The sequence below is a fragment of the Heteronotia binoei genome, chromosome 3, assembly GCF_032191835.1.
Source record: "Heteronotia binoei isolate CCM8104 ecotype False Entrance Well chromosome 3, APGP_CSIRO_Hbin_v1, whole genome shotgun sequence".
NCBI classification, from domain to species: domain Eukaryota; kingdom Metazoa; phylum Chordata; class Lepidosauria; order Squamata; family Gekkonidae; genus Heteronotia; species Heteronotia binoei.
In genome coordinates this window covers 133,537,953-133,564,510 of record NC_083225.1, presented here as the reverse complement: position 1 = coordinate 133,564,510, position 26,558 = coordinate 133,537,953, and the positions used below count along the sequence as shown (strand labels likewise).

Below are 26,558 nucleotides of genomic sequence, written 5' to 3'. Positions count from 1 at the left end.
TTGTGGTTTTTCTTGATGTTTTATTTTTAAAATTGCATTGCCAAATCCGACTATCCCCCCACCTTTCCATTTTAAATAAAATATTGCAAGTGTTTTAAGTATGTTTGTGTTTTATGTAAAAAAAATATTTTTGTTTGTCTGTGTCCTTTATATATCTCTGATACCTGCTATTGCATTTTATGAAATGCATGGCCTGGTCCCATAAAATCCCATTTATGCCTGATCCAGCCCTCATGACAAATTAGTTTGACACCCCTGCTCTGGAGGATCTCAGTTTTGTTGACAGTCTCAGTCCCTGAAATGTAAAGGGACTACTTTCCTACAGCATCCTTTGTTCATTTGATTTACTTTGTTCATATCCCATCTTTCTCCACAATGGAGACCCAAAGTGGCTTACATCATTCTACTCTTCTCTGTTTTATCCTCACAACAAAAAGGCTTTTTGTACCATAATTCCTGTGACTGTTGATGTGACCACGCTACAACTACTGACATTTCAAAACGTTCCTCAAAACAAGTGAATTCTGTACATCTCCACCCACCCCAAATTATGTCCCATCTAGTGTGGTGATAGACCAGTGGAAACCAGGAAGCCTGGATGATCCCAGTACTAGTAAAAGTCATTCTTAAGACTCCTCTTTCAGTATCTGTGACACTATTAACTCCTCAGTGAGAATATTTTTAGCAGCATCTTGTTTCCTTTTGATTATGGCACATTCTGGTCTTAGGTGTGATCCCATCTGTCCCACATAAATTTATTCCTGGGTCAAACTGAGGGGAGGAATGAGATGCGACAACCAATCTCTGATTAGTGAGTGCAGAAAGATCCTTCAGTTATATATTAAAGTTACAGTGCAGCTCAGTGTAATACAGCACAGTACAATACAGGGGTTAGGCCTGTCAGACTAGACTGAGGGACGGGGGTTACTTAATTCATGAAACAGATGTAGTGACCTTGGGCTAACCACTCTCTCTCAGCCTAAACAACTGAGAGAGGTGTTGTGAAAATGTAGAGGAAGAGGAGAAAACTGTATGCCACACTGAATTGCTTTGAGGAAGCGTGGGATAAAAATCTGATAGCTAGAACTTTTAGTTGATTTTCCAATTATTGTTTGCCTTCATTTTACTTACATACCTTTATGTTAGCATTAAGAATTTCTTACATACCTTTATGTTAGCATTCAGAATTTTCCAATTATTGTTTGCCTTCATTTTACTTACATACCTTTATGTTAGCATTCAGAATTTCAGATATGTCACAACAGTATCTCTATATTTTTCTTCTTTTGGGAAGGGGGGGTAACCTTTTTTGAATCTTTTATATATATTCCTTTCCCCAGGAACAGCTCCCTGTCAGTGTGCAAACCAAATTGTTTCCTTATCCTGAGCTGATCCTCCTTCGTACTTTCAGAAGCAATTCAGAGAAGAGCTGCAGCAAAGGCTGTTCAAGATGACATTAGAAACAAAGCCCAGAAGACGGTTTTCAGAGGCAGCTACTTGAACAGAAAAAGAATTCTTCAAAGAGTTGAACTCTCTCTGCCCCTCTCTCAGGAAGGGGTCTCATGGGAGTAAGAAAAAACAGCTTTCATTTTAACGAGTCATGGTATTTATGGCCCTTTCATGAGCTTTGTTTGAAAATATGAAAGTGGACGGACTCACCTGCTTCCAAAAAGAGCTGAAGGAGGTGAGAGCACATGAAGGGCAGATGAGGCTGAATTATCTTTGACCATGTTAAAAAGAATCAAATGCCCTTTTGTCTTAAAACAAGCTTCTCATTGGAAGAATGATTGGTTGCCCTCTCTATGTGCATAATGGGTTAAACCTGGAGGAGAACAGGAAACAGGAGGGTCATATATATTTGAGGACAGCAAAGATTATTTGAGTTTGAGACAACAGCTAGGTCTGTCTCTTGCTGGGATGATAATGCTTGTGAGGCAAGAGCTGGGCAAGTTTCAGTCAGAGACACTGTATGGGGCAAGTCTGCAACCAGGAGTGACAGCAAGCAGACCTGTGACTTGGGAGTATTTATAGAGGGCTGCCCTCATCACCTGATCAGATCTGGTCTGTTGGCTCTTAGGAGCTTCTTGCAGTTCATACAGAGCGGACAAACAAAGTTGTTGATATATCTTTTACTAGCATATGTCAGTACAGAGGTTCTGTTAGCTGCACTGAACATGCACCAATATGTAGCCTTTTACAATTAAAAGGGATATCTGCTGTTGTTGTGTATGTTTTATGAAGTTAGATGTGCTGTTCAGTTCAAAAGCTAGATTGTTAATCTATGGTGTTATCTTTATAGCACACAAATTAAAATCCTAAACAAATTCTCCTCATATGACCAATGGCTGACATTTTGCACAGTGACAAGTTGTCATGGGAACAAATGTTCAGTATATCCCACTGTAGTATTCTCTATAGATACAAGACACATAAAAGAGTCCATGCTTTGGGATTTAGAAGCAAAGGAATATTTAAAGCTCAATTGTACTTTCCACATGGGAACAGGGTAGAAAAATTAAAAGAATTGGCAGCAATGGTCAGACTGTCTGACACCCCTGTACTGATAACATCACCGAATCACATGGGGAGCGCCCAATTTGGCATCCCCAGAAGGCTGGCACCCTAGGCAATTGCCTAGTTTGACTAGTGGCAGGGCTGGCCCTGATTATAGGTAATGAAAATGGAATTTTGACTTTTGGTGTTTTGCAAAAGCTTGGAAGGTTTTCTTCCAAATAAGAGAAAATGACAATAGCATGAATTTGCTCTCAATCATTCCTTTCTCCTGCGCTGGAGTTTTGCTTTGGTTTCTTCTTGTCGACTTCTCCATGCAGCAATAATGGCATCATCATCATCCATTTCTTCTTCTTCCTCTTTGTGAGTGCTTTGCCTGTGTCTGAAGGAATCCCTTGAGGCAAAGCACTCATTCATTTCTTCTACCTTTTCTTCTGTGTTCTCTTCAGATTTTGCAAAGCTCTGGGTGAATTTTCTCTTGGCTCCAAATTCAGATACATCTGAACCAGACTCTTCTTCACACTCTTCAAAGTTATGTGATCTGATTTGACTATGTTTGGATGGATCTGATGGTTCTGGAGTTCTTTTGAAGAAATAGGGCTCAGGACTTGTTCCTCTGGAATTTGTCTCACTGACTTTTGAGTGAGTAAACTTGTATGCCTCTCTGTCTTCTTGAGAGGAGGCAAATCGTAATGAAGTTCTCTGCAAGTTATCTCTGCACTGGTAAACTGAGGAACAATCCATTTCTTCTTTTTGGGACCTGCAATATCTGTAATCAGAAGTTTCACTATCCATCTTTCTAAATGCAGATGATCTTGCATGTTTCTGTCCATTATTTTCAGTGCAGTCCCGATAGGAGGACTTTTCTTCTGCCTTCAAACCCTTGAGCCATTCATTTACATTGTTCTCTACTCCTGATCTTATAGCACCAGCATAGGCAAACTGGCCTGAGAGAGTGGAAATTGTGTCACTCCTGTCAAGATCTGTGTGCAGTGGGTACCTCATGCCACCTATTGGGTTTCCTGTATCATTTGTTGCCTTTGCATCCTCATCCTCTCCCTTGATCTTCTTCTTCTTAAATAAAGTGCTACGTTTATTGTCACTGATCAGCTTTTCAGTCTGGTAATCTGACATTTTCTCTCTCATTTCCATTTGCATCTCCCTTTCCTTCCTGCTCAGTTTCTTCAGGTCAATCTCATCAGCAAAGAGGCTATAGAGAGGTTTACTTGTCTGTGTCACTTTCCTGCTTGAGTTGGACCCTCCTGTTCTTCCACTCACTGAGGTGTTACAAGATAGGATGGACTGGGTGTCTGCATATTGGGTATCCTTCTGGCGAAACAGAGAGCTGCTTGGTGCACTCAGCAGAGATGTTTTATCATCATCCAGATGTCTACAAGGATCCCCTGACATCACACTGGAAGCTGCTACTGATGGTGGGCGGGGCAACATGAGGATTTCATGTTGTTTCTGAGCAATAGTTTCACTAACTACATTGGCAATCCAGTTTTGAATGCTGGCCACTGATATTGAATTATCTGAGCCAACTGGGAGGCTAGGAACACCTGCTGGTACTGCTGGTACTGTAGGACTTGGCATGACCCCACTACTGCTTCTAGCCTGAGAAAAAGAAGACTGATTGGTCTGCATGCTTAAAGCTGAGGCAGAGTCATCTGCACCTTTCATAGAAACTACTGATGGCCCGAAGGCTGACAATGGGATACTTCCACTCATGGCACTTTCTGCTTCCCAGCTGCAAAGAGACTGACTTTCTTCCAGAACTTTTTTGGAGTGTTCAAGCAGCTCCATTCGTCTCTGCTTTCTCCTAGCAGAAGCAGAGTCTTCAACTTTGACAAGATCTACAATATCATCTTTATTCTCACTGCCCACCTTTTTCTGGTGTCTTGTCTTCCAGGCTTGGTAAGCTGTCAGGTTGATATCTGACAAGTTCTTCTCTTCTTCCATAGCCTCTTTATTTTGCTGGCTACCATTTTCAGCCTTGGATTGCTCAGATGCTTCTGAATCTCTCTTGTGAAAGCCAAATTGGATTCTCTTGATCTTCCATCTCTCTAAAGCAGTTAGTTTGTCTTTATTCTTTTGACAGAAATTATAAAAAGAACTAGCATCAGATAACATACTTTCCTCATCTATATCTCTTTCCTTTGTTCCTCTTTCAAGGTTCAGATTCTCATGCCTAGTTCTGGAACAATATCTTTGAGCAGCTTCTTTCTCTATCTCCATCATCCTCTCATTCCACATATCCCAGCTGCTTTCTGTAGACATAGAGTCTGTGCGTCCTCTTCTCATTCTGTTGATGCTACTTGCTTCCAGCTGTTGTTTCAAGCTCCTGATCTTCTGGCTGCTCAAACTTTCAGTATCACTTATGTCACCTACTGGATATGATCTTCCTTCCATGGTAGAGTCACCATCCTCCTCTTTGGGAAACAGGTAAGTTTCCATTTGGTACTTCTCATTTTTGCACTGCCATTCCTGGATCATCCGATCCATATCCTCCTCAGATTCCTCTTGCACCTGGAATGCAGGGTGTGGAGATTTACTCTCTTCATCCTTGCTTGAATGTTCCTTTGCAGGCAAGCCTTGTTTCTTCCTCCATTCTTCAAAAAGCTGTTCCTCCTCCTCCTCACTGATAAGAGTTGGCTGTTTGGAAGATAAAGTAGATTTTGCCATAGATGAGGTGCTCATAACACTTCCCAGGAGGCTTGTTGTGTCTTCTTCCTCTACCATGATAGAGTGGACTTTAGCTCCCATGATACTCCCAGAATTTTCTAGGCCAGATAACAGGGAACAACTTCCAGCTCTAACAACAGAAATCTGGCTACCTGTTTCATCATCATCAGAATTTCCAGCATCTTCTTCCTGCCGTTCCTCCAGTAATTTTTCGTTGAGTTCCCGCAGCTGCTTCAGAAAGCCATCATTGGGATAAATAGGCCGTTTCTTACGAAGAGTCATCATGGCTTCCAAGATAGTCATATGATGGAAGATCATCAGATAAGAGGCTACCAGTACGGCTGAGCGACTAACTCCCATTTCACTGCTGACCAAGACTTTTCCTGAAAGTAAAATTAACAGAATGTCAAAATAGAATAATACTGAAACAGCTTATAGAAGAGACCAGCATGCCATATTTTCTGTTCTCTTTACTCTTTATTTTAGTGTTTTGATAAATTTCATCATAAACATCTGAAAGAATCTTACAGACAACATAAATGAAGCTCACATAACCCTTTCTTGAGGTAACTTTAACCACAGAACAGTAATAGCCTTCTATTTCCCCATATATTTAAAAACTTATATAAACTAATCTTGTTTATCCTTCAAAGATAATTTATTTTTTAATTTTAAATGTTTCTCTCAATTTTTGAAAAGTGAAAAAGCATCCTATATACCAGGGGTGGCCAATGGTAGCTCTCCAGATGTTTTTTGCCTACAACTCCCATCAGCCCCAGCCATTTGCCATGCTGGCTGGGGCTGATGGGAGTTGTAGGCAAAAAAAACATCTGGAGAGCTACTGTTGGCCACCCCTGCTATATACTATTGCTATTAAAAATCTAAATGTAAATTTTGGATAAAATCTGTCTGAAATCATACTCTGAATTACAAGTGGGATGTCCCCAAGCCTTTGGAAAATGAAAAATCTTTCCCCAGTTTTATTCACTGTGGTTGATAAATAGTTGAAGTCTGGTGCAAATTTACTAAAGAATAATGTGCTCCAAAATTTTGGGGGATTTTAAAGTGTAGGTATTGAAAATTACATTACATTGTTTAATATAAAACTGTATAATAAATTGGCTGTTGTAGATTTTTCCAGGCTGTGTGGCCGTGGTCTTGGCATTGTAAGACCTGACGATTCGCCAGCAACTATGACTGGCATCCTCAGAGGTGTAACCTAGAAAACTGAAGTTCTCTCTGGGTCAAATTGAGAAGCTGGTAGGCATTGTATTTATATCTACTCAGGCAGTGGGGGTAGGGCTGAGTCATTATTCAACATATTGTATAATAAATAAAAAATTAAACCTTAGGTATCTCAGATGTATTCCTTGACTACTTACAGGTCATTTAGTAATTATTAAGTTGTAGCTTGTTATGCCTGATCTCTGCAAGTTTTACAAACTAATCCCAACACAAATAATACTACATCACAAATAATAAATGAAATGGAAAGAGCCATGTGTGGACAGTAACTCTGATTCCCCATTTACCTCTATAGGTTAGTAGCGCTTCATCAAGGAACTCTGCAGCCTGTCGGAAATGTTTAGAGATGTCCACATCTGGGAAATCATCCACCTCAATCCCTAAGTACTGGATATCCAGGCCATTGTAGAAATCTGGTCCTGTATATACGCCAGTCCCATGAGCTGCATTAAGAATGTGTGTAATTCCTAGTCTCTTTAGGCGACCTTTATTCACCGCAACACTCCTTCAAGCCAAAGGAAGAAATATTAGATTCTGGTTTCTACACTGAATAAATCTTGCGGCTCAAGAACATGCAGTGGAAAGAGCAAATGAGAAGCTGATGAGGAACTGGTGCAAACTCTATTTATCCTAACAGTCTGACTAGTGGTTAGAGTAGTATCAGAATGCCAAGAACAAAGCAGGTTTCAAAGATGTGTGTCATTTTTGGTGAGACACAAAGTATTGAACATGCCTAACCTCTGGAAGTATTACACTCTAATCCCAACCCTCTGACTTGAAACTCAGTGAGACAGGCAGAATATAAAATAAACAAATGCATAAATAAATTACTGCAAATTCAAAGGCTTATTAATGGGAGCTCTTTTAATAAAATATATAATATAATCCCCCTGGACGCTGTGGCAGGGTACAGAACAAATGTAGGCCACACATACCCCACCTTGCATTCATGAACATATATCACAAAACTTCTGGCTAGATTTCTTAAGAATCCCAGCATTCATATTTTTTTTAAAATATATTCATCATTTTTCAGAGCTGCAGAAATGTATCTTCTTACTTGGCAATATGGTAATGCAAAGCATAAGCTATGATGTCATCCTGTTTGAATTCCTCAGTTCTAACAACTGGCAGCCAATGAAGATAGAGGGGTTAGGCAGTCTCACAGTAGGGGTCCCAACCCTCCCGCCCTGGCGGGGGACCCCAGGATTTCCACCCTCTTCCCCCGCTCCCCCCAAAAACGGAAGCGGGGGGAGGGGGGAAAATGGCGAGCCGCTGCCGCCCCCTCCCCGCCCAGTGAAGCCATAGGCGGTGGGCCCGCCGGCGCCCAGCAGCAGGAGGAGGCGGAGGAGGAGCTGTTGGCCGAGGGCCTCGCTGGCGGCGTTGGTGCAGCAGAGGGGCAGCGGGAGTGCAGCGAGGAGATCGGGCGCGCCGGAGCAGCGGAGGCGGCGGTGCCAGGCGTGGCCCAGGGCGGTGAGGGAGCTCTTGGAGGGGTGCAGCACAGCCCCGCCAGCACCTGTGCGGCAGCGCCGGAGGCTGAGAAGGAGGCCCCGAGCCCCCGGCTCTGCTCTCCATGCCCGCACCACCGCCCTGCTTCACCCAGGCTTCCAGCCTCAGGCGGCCGCGGAGGGGCGGGGAGGACGAGCGGGAGGAGGAGGGAGGGACAGCTGCTAGTGCGGCTGCGGCGCGGGAACCTGCGGCTGCGGCGCTTGTCACAGCCTTGATATTGGCTCCACCCCTAACATCTCCTGGCTCCACCCCCGAAGTCTCCTGGCTCCACCCCCAAAGTCCCCAGCTATTTCTTCAATTGGACTTGGCAACCCTATCTCACAGTGTGACTGATTTCCCACTGAACTTATACCATTCTCACTCTCCTCTTCTCTGCAGGGCTGCTGCTGGATTTCGCACAAACTGCCCTGGACCAGCGAGTTGCTTTGCCTCTCTTCGAGTTCCCTTCACAACAAGCAGGATCCTCTGAAAACCGGTTTCTGTCTGCTGCGGAGGGAACTTGAAAAGGGGTGGGGTAAATCGCTGGCTCAGGGCAGCTTGTGTGAAATCCAGCAGCAGCCCCGCAGGGAAAAGGAGCAACGAGACCAAAACAAGGTGAGTGGGAATTGAGGGTTCTCCTCAGTTCCCCTGTATATGGTGCCTGATTTGGATTGCAACAGTAGAACTCATGGAGAAAGGGATTCAGACTTCCAACAGCTGTAAGTGGAGGAGTGGGATCAAACCCGGTTCTCCCAGATAAGAGTTCGCACACTTAATCAATACACCAAACTGGCTCTCTAAGTCTCTAGATCCCAAATAGTATCCCTCTCAGGACCATTTCTGGTCAGAAAAATGGTGTGTGTAGGGAGGCTGAAGGTCCTTCTCTGTGAGCACTACACTTATGATCTGAACTGGGCCCTTTGAAGAACTGAGGACAGCCTATAACTAGGGTTCCCAGCTCTGGGTTGGAAAATACTTGGAGATTTTGTGGGTGAAACCTGAGCAGGGCAGGGTTTGGAGAGGGAAGGGGCTTCAGTGGGGTATAATGCCACAGAGCCCACCTTCCAGAGCAGCCATTTTTTCCAGTTGAACTGATCTCTGCTGCCTGAAGATCAGTTGTAATCCCAGCCACCACCTACATCTCCAGCCACTACCTGTAGGTTGACAACCCTACCTGCAACTCACATGTGCCCTTTATACAGGACACAGGGTGGGGATCCCAGATCCCTTTGATGCAGTGCTTGAACAGGACTGATGCTCTGGTGGCACTCACAAATATGAGTTAACATGTTTTTATGGCCTCACATAGAGGTAAGAACTTAAACCTCATTTAAATTTGCAAATTCTGTAAATTATGTGAGATTATAGCTCCCTGTGTTGAAAAAACAGCATTGACTAGTTTCTTAAGAAACCAGTTCAACATTTTTTGTACAATTAGGCATAGAGAGCAAGAAAGACTATAGTACATTAAATAGTGCTGGATGATCAAACAGTTGCATCCAAGTCACAAATATGTAGAAAAAGAAAACAGCAAAATACATACTACCACTATTGCCCCTTCTGAACTGGCATTGTCTTCCTATTATAAGCTTCATACAAAATGGACAGATTGAGGAGGTTTGAAAGACTGTGAAAATCAGCTGTAATTATTTTATTCAAGGAGGAAACAACTTCCTACTCACTTTTCTGCTATGAAGATATTTGGCCAGACCTCATCAATAGCATCCCGTGGGGCCTCAAGCCGGTCCTTCACAAGTGCCCGCTGCAAGTCCATAACACATGGTGTGTTGAACAAACTAGTGTCATCTATCTTTTCCTTGACACGATTGTATAGATCTTCGACCAATAGCTGCTCTGCAGATTCCATCATCCCTGGACTTGCTGAGTCTACTTTCACCTCCTTTGTCTTCAACTCTGGAATGAACCAACCTTATCATTTTCAAAATTGCAAGGAACATTCTGAGTGTTGTTTACGTTTGAAATTTTTTAAAAAAGACTGTTCAACCCAGTGTCCATCTCCTTGGACTGAGCTATGTACATATTGAGATTATCAGTTTAGTAGCATGACAATCTGGTTCTCTTTACAAACGGATTTTCTTTCCAAAGAGGAAGGTATTTCATCTAGATTCTAGATGCAACAATACTCACAATGCATACCAGTTCCCTACAACTGACATCAAAACAGAATACTTTGGCTAATTGATCAACAAAATGAGAAAGCAAAATAACTTCAATACCCTATTAACCTTCAAGAAGGCTTAATGAGTACTTAATTAGAAAAAAGAGGTTCTACAAATGCTTTTCAGATGTTACAAAATTACTGAGTTTGAATTATAAAATTATAGGATTTTCACTTCCTAGTCATATCAGGCTGCTTATTTTGGCAGGAGAAAGAAAAGACACAGAGTCCAGGGCCTCAGTCTCCACTGGAGTCCCACCATCCCACAAAGAAGAAGGAAAGAGTGCTTGACAGCTTTAGGGAGAAGGCATAGCACTTGCCTGATTGCACCACAGCAATCAATGTTAATTCCTGGAGTGGAATCTTTACAGGATCAGGATTGACAGGCTGTTAAGAAGCAGCACTGTCCTACACCTGGAGAAAGATGAATCCACTAGGAGGAACTGGCACCTGGGCCTTGGGGGGGGGGAGGGGGAGTCAGCAAAAAGTGTCTGAGCAAGGCTTGGTCTAGAAAGCAACATTGTTTGCTACCTTTTACCCTGTTCTTGTTAATCTCTGCTCACTTATATAGCTAGAAATGTATACCTGGTATCCTGTATGGTGCCCAAGCCCTGGACCGTCTTTTTCTCCTGACTCCAGGACCAAACCATTGGCTCTCTGAATCCAAACTGGTTTGTAGGTTGTGCTCTTGTGTGTCTGTTATATTTGTTATTGTTGTATTTTGTATATCCTGGAAACCTTGGCTAGAGTAAAAATGTCAGGATTGACCTGCAAGGACTTCCAACATCACACTTGCACAGGTCCCATAAAACTTCTTGGTGGGGTTGACTGGAAGGAACCTGAGATCAGCTTGTCTAATTCTGTGCCCCAAATGGGGTCATCTACTTACCAGGCCTTCCCCTCTTAAGCCCACTACGATTTTCAGTACTTTCCTTATTTCCACATACCTTCATTGATGATCTGTTTGGCAGCCACAGCAGATGACAAGTGGATGGGTTCCATGAAGATGCTCTCAGTGTCTGTGTCAGATATCACCGAGTATCTGTTGATCAATGACAACTGCTTGTGTGAGAAAAAGACCCCTAATTTCAGAACATCGTAGTCACCTGTTTGGTTGCCAGGGTGCCTAGAGACTCAACTCACACACATCTGCCAGGAAAATGTGGGTTTGGTCTACCAGACTGTAAAGGATTTATGGGAGTACTAACAGCCACAACGTTGTAGCAGCACTCTGTGTCTCTGGAAGAGTGCTAACCAGGAGGAAAGATGGATTTCCAGTCGCTCCATGAGCTCACCATCTCAGCCGTTGCAGCGGAAGAAGTTGCGCCAGGCAAACGGATTCCAGCCTTGACCATAGAATCCATATTGGTAGGCTAACATCACCAGCAACTATCTTCCTGCAGTGACTCCATGACAGCGAAGCGGGAGGCTCACGTACTCAACAGATGTCACCTATGCATAAGGCAATCAAGCTTATCTTAGGCGTGGATTCTGTCAGACTGCCTAAGCCTTTGTCCAATGGAACCCAAGACAGAGTATGGTGCCAGTAGAGGAATGAAGAAGAGGAAGAACATCTTCACTCAGAGCCAAGTTTCTTTGTATAGACAGGGTGTTACCTTAGGTAGCAATCTGGCCATCTATTGTCACCTTTTAGATAAGTTTTGATACCCTTTAAATCACTTCCACCCCAATAATTTCACCCATTCTTTCCCTTAATGGTCATCCTGGAGCCTCCCCCTTTTGGCCCATTGTTATCTAGAAGTCCAATCAGGTAACCAGGGCCAGGCCTGCTTATTGGCCAGGTATGAGCATCCAATCAGGTGCCCCCAATAAACTGGCTATTGGCTACCGCATAAGTCCAGCCCTTATGGTCATTGCGGAGCCTCCCCTTTTTCTAAGGTCATGTATCAGCTGACCACCTGTCATCCACCCCTGTACCTCCTACCCCCTAAGGGCTCAAGGTAGTCCTTATAACCACAGTCCCAACTCCCCACAGGTGTGCATCTAGCAGTACCCCATTCCTGCTGTTTAGATACATCCCTGATTCTTGGCCAGTTGAGGGTCCCCTTCCCCATCGCCCTCGTTTGTCGTCATTGGAACCTTCCTTGAAGACTACGATCGGTAATTATCACCCTGTTTGTCCATCCTTATGTTACCTCTATGCAATTCTCTCTATTTTTATTAGGTCTATATGTATGTTATATGGTCTATTATTTTGTATGTGTGTGTTCTATATTTTTCTGTAATAAAATCGTAATTGTTTTACTTAATTAGTGTTCTTGGTAAATTTAGCAATAATTTCTGGAAGTGGAATCCTGTATACATAGATTCTAGATCCTTTTTAAACCAAAGGCGCCCACCTGTCAATTCCCCAACCTCTTTTGAGGGCATTTTGGCTTACACTTGAGGCAATACTTTGCCAAAGCTTTTGATATTCATATTTGAGACAGTAGTCTTTTGCAACCACTTCAGAACAGAGCAGCTTTTTAAAAAAATCTGTTCTGGTGAGCTGGTTGACAAAGAGACTGTTTTGCTAGAAGGTCTGACTCTAGGCAACTTTTTAAAGGAAAATGTCAAAACAAAGTCAAATTTCCTTGTAATGCCTTCACAATTACTTTTTCTGATAAATGTGTTCATTCCTTCAAATATGGTTATTTAAGACATTCATTTATAGAATATGTATTCACAAGGGAGGTTCCACAAGACTCACAGGGGGAAGTCCCATACCCCCCACTCCCAATTGTTGAGCCAGCAGGGCTTCAGGCTTCACAACCAACACTGAGACCAACAGCCAGCATCTGCCACCACCACCCCAGGCTTGCAGTGGCGGCTGATGTCCACTGTCCAGAACAGCTGTCCAGAGCAGTTGCTGATGTCCACTGCCACCACACTCAGGCCCAGAGCAGCTGCTGATGTCCTCATCTCTTGATCCTGGGCCTGTAGTGGCTGCCAGCATCCTCCCCTGTGGCTACGCCTGCTGTGACTGCCAGCATCCTCCACCACCAAACCTGCAGTGGCTGCTGGAGTCTATTGGTGTCCTTCACTGCTGTGGCCAGCTGGAGTAGTTTCCTGAAGTTCCCCAAGTTTGCAGAAAAATCTCTTAGCCTCCATGGGGCCCTGATGCACAGTCATAGCTATCCTCAGATGAGGATCACAGGCAGCTATTAGAATGTGTAAGATTTATAGAATGGTAATTTCCTGATGTGTATGTTGATTATATCATGTGGAGACCCATTTGTAAGAACAAGTAATGATGAAAGGAATTAATGGAAATTTAATCCCATGGTGACTTTTCTGTGGAAAATTACTCATGTAATTTACTGGCTTCCAGTCTCTTGCTTCCATTTTCTCTTCTATAAAATGGGATCAACAATCACCTACCATTACACAAATTACATTGTCACCCAGATGTTCCCGAGAAGTTGGTTTCAGAAATTATTAGATACACAGCTGATACATAGGTTTTGTGGGGAAAAGGGGTTGTGATACAATGTGGTATTGGAAGCACAAATGGTTCCAAATCTGAGGAGAGGGCCTTTCATTGGGCTGTTTCCAGGGTTGCCAGCCCAACACTGACAACCATGTGAGGAATTAAAGGGAAACTTAGGCAAGAAGTGGCCAAACAGAAGTGAAACTATCCTCTGCTGACAAGTTCAAGTGTCCACCATTGTGGCAAAGTTAAGGAGCTGAGTATGTGCACTGTCTGTTTACAGAGGAAGATGTTTCTTTCTCATCCACTAGAGGGTCCAGATGTCTCTGAGTTTTGTAAACACAGGCTGCCTGACAGCTGCACTAATCAGAACTGGTCTCCATGGCAACTAGTCATGAAACATTATGGGGATAGCAAGGTTCCTAAGCCAGTGGCAGCTGAGAAGACTGGGAACATAAGAGAACTGGACTAGCCAGGAGTCAAGTACACAAAGCATTGTAGAGCTTTGACTTTGGTTAATGTACATTAAAATAGAGGGGTGGGCTGAGAAAAGAATGAGAACAGAATGCTGGTATTAATGAATCTGCTGTGTACAGTACCCTTCTGTTTCCTCAATCAAAAGAAGCAAATTTTGCTGTCCCCCCCCCCCCCCCATCCCTTGTAGATAAAGGATGTGCTATTGTTTAGCAATCCAGGAATCACCTAGAGTTTGAGTGTACTGTACTACTTTTGGACACTGGAACCACTGGTCTTGATTTTCTGCAAAACTGAACTGCCAAAATGAAAAGAAAGGATTCTTTCTCTGAAAGTACACTCCAGATAACACCCTGAGCATTAAGGATGTTCTCTAGTTAACAACAAGCAGAGGATGTCAATTTGAACAATGTTTCCTCATCTTAAACTAATAAGATCCTTAATTCAAGGAATTGCAAGTTACTATCATGCCACATTACAAATAAGCTAGCAGACATCACAATTTTAATAAATCCTTTGCCTTCTTTCACATGCTAGAACAAAGATATATGCCCCATGTTGTTCCACTGAATGTGCTGCCTAGCAAATCACTGGTATGATTTGGAGGCTATTACTGGCTGTGCAGTCATTTGCTGTGAATAACACTGCCAAGCAAACTGATGAGAGGAAAGAGATAAAAATGGTGTCTGCTGAATTTCTATTTGCCATTCAGAACATTTTCCAGGAAAACTGTGGCCACCATAACAATGGGAGCTTGGATTTAGAAGCTCTGTGTCATTGGTGCAGGTGAAGACATATCAGTAACTAAGTAAACAGTCTCCATCTTCTTCATCAAAGATGGGTGAATTCGCAAGGAAGAACAGAAGGATGGTATCAAAAGCCCTTGAGAGTGAAAATAGTTAGGTAAAAAAGATTTTTGATTGCCTGACTTCCGGGATCGGAAAATGGCGAGCTGAGCTGCTTTCCTTAATGGGGGCAGGCTGGCACTTCTGTTTGGGGTAGTAAAAGGCAAATTAATGCCTACTGCCTACTTTTCTCAGCTAGAGAATTGTCCAAGATATGCACAGATACTTTGAGGAGACTTACCTTGGCTGAAAATGAGTCCCGGAGGGGGCTCCTTTGAGGCTTTGAGGGATCTCCGGAGAGAAGTTGCATATTTATCATCTGCAGAAGTTTCCAGAGTCATTTATTTGACATAAGCTCGACAGGATCCGAATCTTCTTTTACAACTTTAAACGTCTAATCTACAAAAGACTGGTGTCGATTTGTATAAACTACCAAAAAAAAAGGTATTGATTGCTATCTTTTCACTCTGGGACTAACAAAGCTAAACAAAATAAAATTGAAAGGTGGGAGTTGGATATAATGGAAGCCTAAAAGGAGGAGAAGAAAAGGGGCTAAATTTGAACTCTGTAAATCTAAAGGACAGTGCTAAAAGGAGAAAGGAATTTATTGTTTAGTCTATTTGCGGTTGAGGAAGTAGCCCCATCATCATAGATCTGCAGCACTCACAGTCAACACAGGAAGTACATATGAACATATGAAGCTGCCTTATACTGAATCAGACCTTTGGTCCATCAAAGTCAGTATTGTCTTCTCAGACTGACAGCGGCTCTCCAGGGTCTCAAGCTGAGGTTTTTCACACCTATTTGCCTGGACCCTTTTTTGGAGATGCCAGGGATTGAACCTGGGACCTTCTGCTTCCCAATCAGATGCTCTACCACTGAGCCACTGTCCCTCCCCAAGTACGTCAGACATCGTGAGATTTCTCTACCAGTGAAACAAGACTTGGTGGCAGGAAAAGCAGGAAATACCAGAGGAAAAGAAGGAAGTAAGAGAAGTAAACAGCCTACTCTAGGATTATAATATCAGAGAAAAACATCGGCGGCCATTGATGGGAGGACAAAATTTTAACAACTTTTTAAAGTGACTGGGACAATAAAAATTGGTGGAGTTAATTTTATGGAGAAAATAAAGACTTTGCACCATGATGGATTACAAATTGATATCTTGAAATGTAAATGGACTAAACTCACCACAAAAAAGAAGGGTAACATTTAATTGGATAAAAAAACAAAATTGTAATATAGTTTGTCTACAAGAAGTGCACATTAGACAAAAGGATTACAAATTTTTATGGAATAAGCAATTGGGTCTAGAATTTTATACATTGGCTGAACAGAAGAAGAGAGGAGTAATTTTCTATATTAAAAAAGAATTAGACCTGAAATTGATTTTTAAAGATAAAGATGGAAGATATATAGGGGTGGAAATTACATTGAATGCTAAAAAAACTTTATTGTTGGGACTTTATGCTCCAAATGGTGCAAAGGACATTTTTTTAAAAAATATTACACAACATCTTGATGAAGTGACCTATGAGCAAATTTTATTGATGGTGGACTTTAATGGAACAATCCAGAACACAATAGATAGATCTGGGAAGACAAAAATTGATAAAGAAGGGAAATTACCGAAGTCTTTTTTTGAGCTGGTTAAACAAGAGAATTTGGAGGATATATGGAGGAAGTTCAATCCTGAAGTACAGGACTATACCTTTTTTTCAGCTAGACATAATTCTTTTTCTAGAATTGACATGTTGTGGGGTACCAAAGATCTGGGACTTATAACAAAGATAGAGATTTTACCTAAAATAGGAGCTGACCATAACTCAATAATGTGGATTACAAAAATGTCAAAGAAGTTGAGAAGATGGAGACTGAATGAAGATTTGCTACAGAATAAAGAAATAGTGACATATCTAGAAAATGAAACTAAAACTTTCTTTCAAATGAATAACAAAGAGGATATAGAATTTCAGACCGTCTGGGATGCCTATAAAGCAGTAATGAGAGGAATATTGATTACCTTGAATAATAAAGATAAGAAAGCAAAAGAAAAACAGCTGTTGGACATTCAAAATGAAATAAAGAAAAAAGAAAGGGAGTTGAGAAAAAGGCGAGGAAAAAAAATTATAAGGGAAATTACAATATTACAAACGCAAATGAGACATTTGTTAAATAGAGAATTGGAATGGAATTTGAAAAGACTGCAGCAGAAATCTTTTGAGGGAGCAAATAAACCTGGAAAGTATTTGGCTTGGCAATTGAAGAAAAAGAGAGAAAATAAAATTATTAATAAAATTGTGGTAGATGGAAGAGAGGTGGTTAGCCAAGAGGGAATAAAAAGAGAATTTTATAAGTATTATGCCAAGTTGTTTAAAGGTGTTAAAATAAATAAAGAAAAGATGGATGAGTATCTAAAAAAGATAAAAATAGAACCCTTAACAGAAAATATGCAAAAAGTTTTGAAAGATCCAATTGAAAAAATAGAAATTGAAGCTGCAATTAATGCAATGAAAAATGGAAAGGCACCTGGGCCAGATGGATATACAGCTAAATATTTTAAAACTTTTAAAGATGAATTAACACAGAAATTGCAAAAGTTGATGAACATGATAAAAATAAAAGGGAAAACACCAAACACATGGAAGGAAGCTGTTATTTCGTTGATACCAAAGGAAGACAGAGATGTCACGAATGTAAAAAATTATAGACCAATTTCACTATTAAATAATGACTATAAAATATATACAAGAATCTTGGCAGAACGGCTTAAACAACATTTGATAAATTTTATAAAGGAAGATCAAGCAGGGTTTCTTCCCAAAAGGCAAATAAGAGACAATATCAGAACTGTTGTAAATATTGTAGAATATTATGAAAGACATCCAGAAAAGGAAGTAGCATTATTCTTTGCGGATGCAGAGAAAGCATTTGACAATTTAAATTGGGACTTTATGTTTGCAGCAATGGAGAAAATGGAGTTGGGAGAAAGCTTTATAAGAATGATAAAAGCAATATATACTGAACAATGTGCAAGGCTATGTATAAACGCAGACCTTACAGAAGATATGATAATTAGTAAGGGTACAAGACAAGGTTGTCCGCTTTCCTCATTGTTGTTTATAATGACTCTTGAAATATTACTGATGCAGATCCAAGAAGATAAAGAAATAGAAGGATTAAAAGTAAAAGGATTTATTTACAAATATAGAGTATTTGCAGATGATATAATGTTTATAAATGAAAACCCCATACAAGTCACACCTTTGTTGTTAGCCAAAATACAAGAATATGGGAAGTTGGCGGGACTTTGTATTAATAAAGAAAAATCAAAACTTTTATGTAAAAATATGCAAAGAAATAAGCAACAAGAATTACAGAGACTAACGGGTTGTGAAGTCACCTTAAAGGTAAAATATTTGGGTGTGGAGATAACAATGAAGAATATTGACCTATTTAAAAATAATTATGAGAAGCTATGGCATAAAATGAATGAAGATATGTTAAAATGGAATAAACATAATTTGTCATTGCTGGGTAGAATAGCTGCAATTAAAATGAATATTTTACCAAGAATAATGTATTTATTTCAAACTATTCCCATTGTGAAAGAAAGTAAACAATTTGATAAATGGTGAAGAAAAATGTCAGAATTTGTGTGGGCTGGGAAGAAACCAAGAATCAAAATGAAAATTTTGACAGATGCGAAAGAGAGAGGTGGATTTCAACTACCAAACTGAAAATTATATTAGGAAGCAGTTTGTTTAGTGTGGATAAAAGAATGGATAACGCTGTTAAAAAAAAACTCTTAGTGTTGGAAGGTGATGGAAATAAATTTGGCTGGCACGCGTATTTGAATTATGGAAAAAAGAAGATGGATGGTTTTTTCTCTCACCATTATGTAAGAAATAATTTGCTAAATACATTGATGAAATACAAGAAATATGGCGATGAGAGAAAACCATTATGGATAGTGCCAGCTGAAGTAATAAAAATAACGGCTGAGATAGGTGAGGAAAAGTGGTTGTCATATAATCAATTATTAAAAATACAAAGTGGCAAAATAGAACTGAAAACTGAAGAGTTGAATAATAAATATGATTGGTTCCAAATGAAACAAATAAACAGTCTGGTGGATAATGATATCTAAACTGAAGGAATAAGAAAAGAACAAAAGGAAATGGAAAAAGTTCTGCTTGGAGATAACGAAATATTAATTTCAAAAATATATAAACTACTGTTAAAATGGTCTACAGAAGATGAAGTAGTGAAATCTCAAATGATTAAGTGGGCAATTAATGTAAATAAAGAAATACCGATGGATACATGGGAATATTTGTGGAAGAACTCTATGAAACTCTCAACATGTCAGAGTATCAAAGAAAATTGTTTTAAGATGATGTACAGATGGTATATGACTCCTAAAAATTGGCAAAGATGGCAAAGATGCCAGACAGATGTTGGAAATGTAAAAAACATGAAGGTTCTTTCTACCATATGTGGTGGACTTGTGAAAGAGCGAAAAAGTATTGGCAGATGATTCAACAAGGGAGTTCTAAGATCTTGGGATACGAATTTAACAAAGTTGCAGAGACTTTTCTGTTAGGATTACAAATGGAAACATTTCCAAAAGAAGACAGAACTTTAATCTGGTACTTGCTCTCAGCTGCTAGGACATTGTATGCGCAGTTGTGGAAGCAAGAAAAAATACCAGAGAAATGGGATTGGATTGTAAAAGTTATGACATGGAGTGAAATGGACAAGTTAACAAGAACTTTAAGAGACTATGATTTAGAAGTATTTAAGATGGAGTGGAAAAAGTTCAGAAGATATGTAGAAAAAGAGTGGAAAATAAAAGGACATTGGACAATTTTTGATAATGATTAAGTACAAGAGGGAGGAGGATATTAATTTTGGTTCTTATTAATTAAGGGTACCTTTAATATTAATATTTTAAGTACAGAACACCGGCGGGGGTCAAGTAACGGGGGGAGGGGTGGGTAGAAAGTAATATATGGAATAGATTTTTTAAAAAGTAGTTATTAATGATGTAATTGACATTTATTACCATATGTGACTACTAATAAAAATTGTTTGAAAAAAAAAGATTTTTGATTGCCTGAGCCCTAAATGCACCCTGTATGTTGCAGAAGAAGGAACAGAACACCTGCTGGAAATTAAGCAAATCGGGCATACCTATTAGCGTAATTAATTTGCTTGATCAGCAAAACAGACAGTGCATCATACAGATGTAATGATCAGATCTGGAGTATGTTAACTTCCTACCTCAGAGTAACTCATGCCAAATCAATCAATTTAAAGTTTACATTTATGGACTATAATATAAATGAATACATAGTTTAAAATCAGGTGCTGCACTGAGCAGCAACACCCTAAAATAGAGTGTTTATATAGTATCAATGCAAGAAAAAAAATTGTAGCTTTTATAATGGATTCTATGATTAGAGAATGGGACTTTAATAATGAATAGATGTTCAAAGACAAAAATTTACAAATTCAATCTTACGTTTCTAATCTTGTAAATGTGTGCTTGGAAATAAGTTGCATTAAGTTCAATAGGACGACTATGAATGCACAGAATTGTAGCTGCCTCTCCAAAATATGTGAATATGGCAAACATTTGCCTATGAAACATATGAAATGGCCCATGGATACCTGAACATGGAGCTCAGATTTCCTGAAGCAGGAGTTCTTACATTGCCCCATCAGCCTCCTTTAGTTGTTTGCCCTCAGTGTTTTTACTGAGTTTGAACATGCTGTGATTCTTTGGACACATGATGCAGTCCAGACCACTGGCACTTTCAGAACAGGATCACTCATGTGCTCTTTCACCCTACCTGTCTTCAGACATCACAAAAAACTGTCTGCTCCACCCAGTTTGAGCAGTGGAAACAAATTCCAGTTTGTCCTAGGGGCTGCATTTGGACATAATTGACAAACTGGAGTTTTAGGAAGACTTCTGATAAAAGTGAAGTCTTCGATTGCAATATGTGCATAAGGGGAGAAAGAGCTACGTAATCCAGCCAGGAAACCCAAGCCGTTCTCCCTTCAGTTGCTCTTCAGCCAGCAAAGATCTTGGTATGAAGGAGGACAGCTGGAGCCTACAGAGGAGGGATATTTTTCTCTGTCTCAAAGTTGTTAACTGGCAATTTCAAAGTGGTAGCCATGTCAATCTGTTATCACAAAATAAAGCAAAGGTCCACTGAGCTTTTGTGAGTCACAGGTCACTCCTTCAAATTGACTCAAAAAAGTTCATATTGAAATAAATGTTAGGGGGGGGGTTTAGGTGCCACTGGACTTTTGCCTATTTTGTCAAGGAGTATATAGAAAAGGGATTCTACACCCCTCACCCCATAATAAATTAATCTGTTTATAGTCAGACCATTAGTCCATTTAGCTCAGGACTGTCAACCCTAAAGTGTCAGCAACTCTCCAGGGTTTTAGACAGTGAAAAGACTTTCCCAGCTCTTGCAGCCTGAAATTAAAATATATGCCAGTGACTGAACCTGGGACCATTTAGTGCCAAGCATGTTCTTCATCTCCAAGGCATGACTCTTCCCCACATCATTGCAAGGAATGTTCTCTATTAGGAAGTCATGGCTTCTTCAACCCACTAGAACATGGTGCATTTCAAAAGCTCCCTCCAAGCAACTGCTCCTATTTGACAGGGTCTAGGGTTCTGATGTTGTGAGCAGCTTTCTCTTGGGAGAAATCTCCAGCTACAGCTGAAAAAGGAGTCAGCTAGACTTCACGTCCCACCAATGGGTAGTAAGTTATGATGCTCATGTATACCTCTCCTGATGGAGAAAGAGACTACTTTCAGGAAGTTCTAGTAGTGTGGTTGGAGGGAGAGCACCTTCAGGTTTGAACCCTCAAATGTCTCATACTGGGTGTGAATGGCGAATCTGGGAACCACTGTAGTACCATCGACAGTCCCCTTTCTACAAAACTTTGGAAGTAATTTTTTTTAAAAGCAGTTGCTACTGGATTCAAGATTCATTAACTATGCACATGCAAATGAGACATATGTAAAGAAAAAAAACCCTTAGCCAAGTGTAGCTAAGCTGAAACAAAGACAGATGGTTTGGCTAGCAGCACTCACTCTCATTGCCAATCATGGTAGTAGACAAATTTAAAAAAATGGATCAGGGTTACAAAGCCAACTGCATCTTTGCATGCCTCTTAGGAATGGACTTTACAATGCTTTACAAAACAGCAAATTGCACTGTGATTTTATAAAGTGAACAGGATTCTAACTTTAATGTCTGTCAAATTTTAAGCAGTTTGTTTTTGCACTGTTGTAAACTATAGGTTGTTTTTCTACATTGTAGTAATTTTGCAATCCAGGTTTTTTTGTTTATTTGTCTGCATCTCTTGTCTGCATCTCTAGCATGTATTACACCGTTTCTATTGCATTGTCTGTTGCATGTATTGCACTGTTTATATTGCATTGTCTTCTAATGCTGGAACCTGGCTTGGCTCTCAATGAGAATGGCAGTCATCTATAAATGAAGTAAGCGAGTAAATAAATAAGAGTCTGCCTGTTTGGGGTTCAATAAGAAAGGACAGTCAAGCTCTATGAAGCCTTCACTCTATGAAGCACCAAGAAAACTTTGCTAAGACTTAAGACAACACAAAACAAAAGAAGCCCAGTGGCATTTTAAAGACTTACAACATTTATTTCAGTATGAGCATATGTGAGTCAGAGCTCACTTCTTCAGATGCAGTGGGAAAGAAAAGAAATGAATTCCCTCATATTTATCCAGAAAATTATAGAAGAGGAGGAAGAAAGGGGAGGAGTTGACCAATGGGAGACCTGCTGGCAAATCAGGTCTGATGATTTATGTTAGCAGGGCTCATTTGGGGTAGCAGCTCACAGGAGTGGAGCTCCAGAACATCTAAATTTTATAATGCTCTTTCTTTCCTTCCTTCCCCCACACCCTATATTTGCTTCTGGGCTCCATTGTTCAGCTCCCCTGTGAGAATTTTGCTGAACTCTAAGATCTGACAAACTTTCTAATATTTTTCCCCACAGAAAATGGGAAAATAACCAAAACATCTAAAGCAGACAGATGGAAATCTTCATCATGCTACTGTGGCCGTATAGGGGAAAGTAATTTTAAAAGTATGATGGGAGTAAGGTTTTATTATGACAATTATAATTCAAGAAGCATTCTAAGGTAGATACTGAGCTGAGAGAGCCAGTTTGGTGTAGTGGTTAAGTGTGCAGACTCTTATCTGGAAGAACCGGGTTTGATTCCCCACTCCTCCACTTGCTGGAATGGCCTTGAGTTAGCCATTAGCTCTGGCAGAGGTTGTCCTTGAAAGGGCAGCTGCTGTAAAAAGCTCTCTCAGCCCTACCCACCTCACAGAATGTCTGTTGTTGTTGGGGGGGCGGGAAGGTAGAGAAGATAGTTGACTGCTCTGAGACTCTGAGATTCAGAGTATAGGGCGGGATATAAATCCAATATCATCATCTGATATAATTTAGTACACCTTCTGGTGATATCAGCAGTGTGTGATATATGCAAATGAGTTGCCCTAATGAGCTCCAGCACCTGTTTCTACAAAATGACCCCTGTATGTCAGGGACTTGAACGGCTTAGGTTGTTATATATAACAGATGATGGTAGATAAGACTGCTTTGAGCTTTGGAAGCAGTGCCCTAAAGTAACTTATGTTGTCAAAAGTTACTGTTGATAAAGTGCCAGATTGCTTCTAGAGGGGATAGGCAGATCCTGTTCCACTAGAAAGCATAACAAAACTGGACCCTTAGTGAACCTAAGAATTTATATCACACACCTTTCATGTGGGATGTTGACTGGAGTGAGATGTGTAGGGACCATAAGACTCCAGTCATGGTCCATGTGCACTGGCCCCATTTATTTCTGGCCACAATTCAAGGTGTTGACCTTTAAAGCCTTATACAACTTGGGACCAGCATACCTGAAGGACTACCTTCTCTCTTACAAACCTATTCGATTGCTAGTCATCTTTGAAGGTCCTGCTTTGGATCCCCTGTGTTCTGAGATTAGGTTAGTGGCAACTAGGAGAGGGTCTTCACATGGCACCAAAACTCCAGAACTCCTTCCTCAGGGAAATTCATCTATCCCCTGCTGTTACTGTTGTTATCTTCCACCAGCAGGTAAAGACTTTGTTTTGTCTGGTGTTTCCTCAGTGAACCCTCCTCCTGCCTATGTTTTAATTTTTTTGATGTTTTCATATGTATTTTAGTTCTGGCCTTAATTGTTTTAAAGGTGTTTTTGTTTTGTTTTATGATGTGCCTTTATTATGTATGTTCTTAATCTGAGCCTCTTTGGTGGTCTTGATGGGGATACAAAAGTAGGCTATTAATTTAGTAAATAAATAAACAAATACCCAGTACATTGACCTTGATAAGCAGTGCAATCTTGAGTAGGTTTATTAAAGAAGAGGTCCCTCTGGAGTTGATGAGACTTATTGCCTTCTGTTCATGGCTTTCTGTTCTATACAACGGACTGAATCAAACACTTGCATCTAAACTAAACTAAGAAGACCAATGCAAACCATTGAAGCCTGGGTGGGCTCTGCTGCCCTTGTCCCACCTCAGCAAACTTCAATAACACGCCACCCCCCCCCCCCCATAACCCTGTATTTGTGGGAAACCACCTCAATCAATTGGATAAATAATGCATGAGCTCTCCATCCTGGCTTCTGAGAAATCCCTTTAGGCTCTGTGCTTCTGCAGAGTTTGGGCAGTGCATGAAAGCTGCACATTTTTCTCACACAAATCAGAAGTCTCTGGCTGAGTGAAAATACTCACCGACTGGGAGAGGGACTGCGAAGATAGTGGGCTTGTACAGCTTTCACATCTGGTCCTTCTTCATCAGGCACCACCTGCTCACCCTCTGAATCCATAGCCCTTGCCATAGCTGATCTCTGGACCTCCTCCTGGAATTGAAAAGATGATTGGACGAGGGTAACCAGAATGTACAAAAACATTTATGAGTCACAGAGAACTCTGAGAGGCCATGTAGAGCAGACTGGTCCTGTTAGTAGATTTTGAAAGAGTAGCAAACCAAATTATTCCATAGAACTTTAAACCTCTGAACTCATTCTGGAGAGGTCTTTGCTACAGGGTTATACTGCTAAGGAAAAAGGGTCCTAGTAAGGTTGCCAGGTCTGAAATATCTGGGGACTTTGTGGATGGAGCCAGGAACAAGGGTGTGACAAGCACAACTGTACTCTGAAGGGAGCTCTGGGCATCACATTTAAGGAGACCGCACACTTTTTAAATGCCTTCCCTTCATTTGGAAATAATGAAGGATAGGGGCTCCTTCTTTAGGGGCCCATAAAATTGGACCCCCTCGTTCAATCTTTTTGAAACTTGGGGGAGAGACACTAGATGCTATGCTGAAAATTTGGTGCCTCTACCTAAAAAAACAGCCCCCCCCCAGAGCCCCAGTTACCCAGGGATCAATTCTCCATTATACCCTATGGGAATCGTTCTCCACAGAGTATAATGGAGTGTCCAGCAGACATTTCCCTTCCAGTGGGAGGGCCTCCAAACTGGGGGATCCCCTGGCCCCACCTGGGGATTGGCAACTCTAGGGCCAAGGCGAGGGGGCCTGAAGGGGAAGGGGACATCTAGATATTTCTGGCCAAGGCTCTGATTCTATACATTGGGTGGCTATAGCTATAAGCAATTCAATGAGCTGATAGATTAGCTATGAAATATCAAAGGACTTTTTGTTTTTGCCTAAACAATCTGATCATTAAACTTGTTGGTAATATTACAATATCATAAGAAATAAAAAGTAATCACAATAAATGCTCTGAAGACATTTTTTAAAATTGGAATTTATACAAGAGAAAACCTTTTATGTATTAAAACATCACCCTGCTGAAATCGCTCCCACAATTCTGCCATGGTTTCCCTGGGAATCTGTTTCAGAATGCAGAGAAGGAGCCTTTGGTCCCTCCGGCTTTGAACAGAAAAGTGGCCTGATCCCTAGCTCTTGTTAAAGACGTATTTTGTCCCATTTCAGCCCACAAGGCCTCTGACTCTCTCACTTCTCTTCCCTTCCCTTCTACACACTCCATTTCCACTCACTGCCAGCCTGTCTCAAATGTCACAGGAATGCAGCCAGGGCTCCATTAAACAGGACCTGAGTTGCTACTACACAATGACCCAGCAAGAAAGTACATGAGAGCCCAACAGCAACTTACCTTTAGTGCAGGAAGGAAATCTTTGTCTTTCTCAACAGCAGAATTTTATTTGTGCCTACTGGGTTTACATTGGAAAAGTAGAGACTTGAGCAGAGGACACAGCTAGGATAAGAGCGGCTGCCCTCCTTCCCTCACTGTAGCATTTCTTCTCAAAAAGGGGCAGGACAACTGTCCGCTTTGGGCTTTATCGGTCACCTAATTATAGCATCTCCTGACACTGACTGCTGGATGGCTGGGAAAGAAATTCAGTGCCTCACAGTCTAAGCCTGTATGGGTTTTTAACTCTGTCCCCTCAGATCAATCTATCTTCCTCATCTGCAGATTATGGCAAAGGATGATGTTATTATTTATAACCTCAAGTGTCAGTTGTGGCCCTTCCAGACTCAGGAAGAGATATCCCACTGCCTAAGACTTTTAATTGCCGCCTCTTTTTCTAAGCCATTGTGAATTGCCACAACTAACCGAGATGGGA

At 40.9% G+C, this 26,558-nt stretch overlaps 1 protein-coding gene across 1 annotated transcript; it reads right to left on the bottom strand.

Annotated features, from left to right (window-relative positions):
• Positions 1-2,670: 2,670 nt before the first annotated feature.
• On the bottom strand, positions 2,671-26,186 carry STYXL2 (serine/threonine/tyrosine interacting like 2). The gene is made up of 6 exons (XM_060234468.1): positions 26,087-26,186; positions 24,681-24,805; positions 11,056-11,150; positions 9,612-9,843; positions 6,729-6,946; positions 2,671-5,579 (listed from the first exon to the last, which is right to left on the bottom strand). The coding sequence occupies exons 2-6, from the start codon at positions 24,785-24,787 to the stop codon at positions 2,770-2,772; spliced, it is 3,462 nt and encodes a 1,153-aa protein (XP_060090451.1). The 5' UTR covers positions 24,788-24,805; positions 26,087-26,186; the 3' UTR covers positions 2,671-2,769.
• Positions 26,187-26,558: the final 372 nt, after the last annotated feature.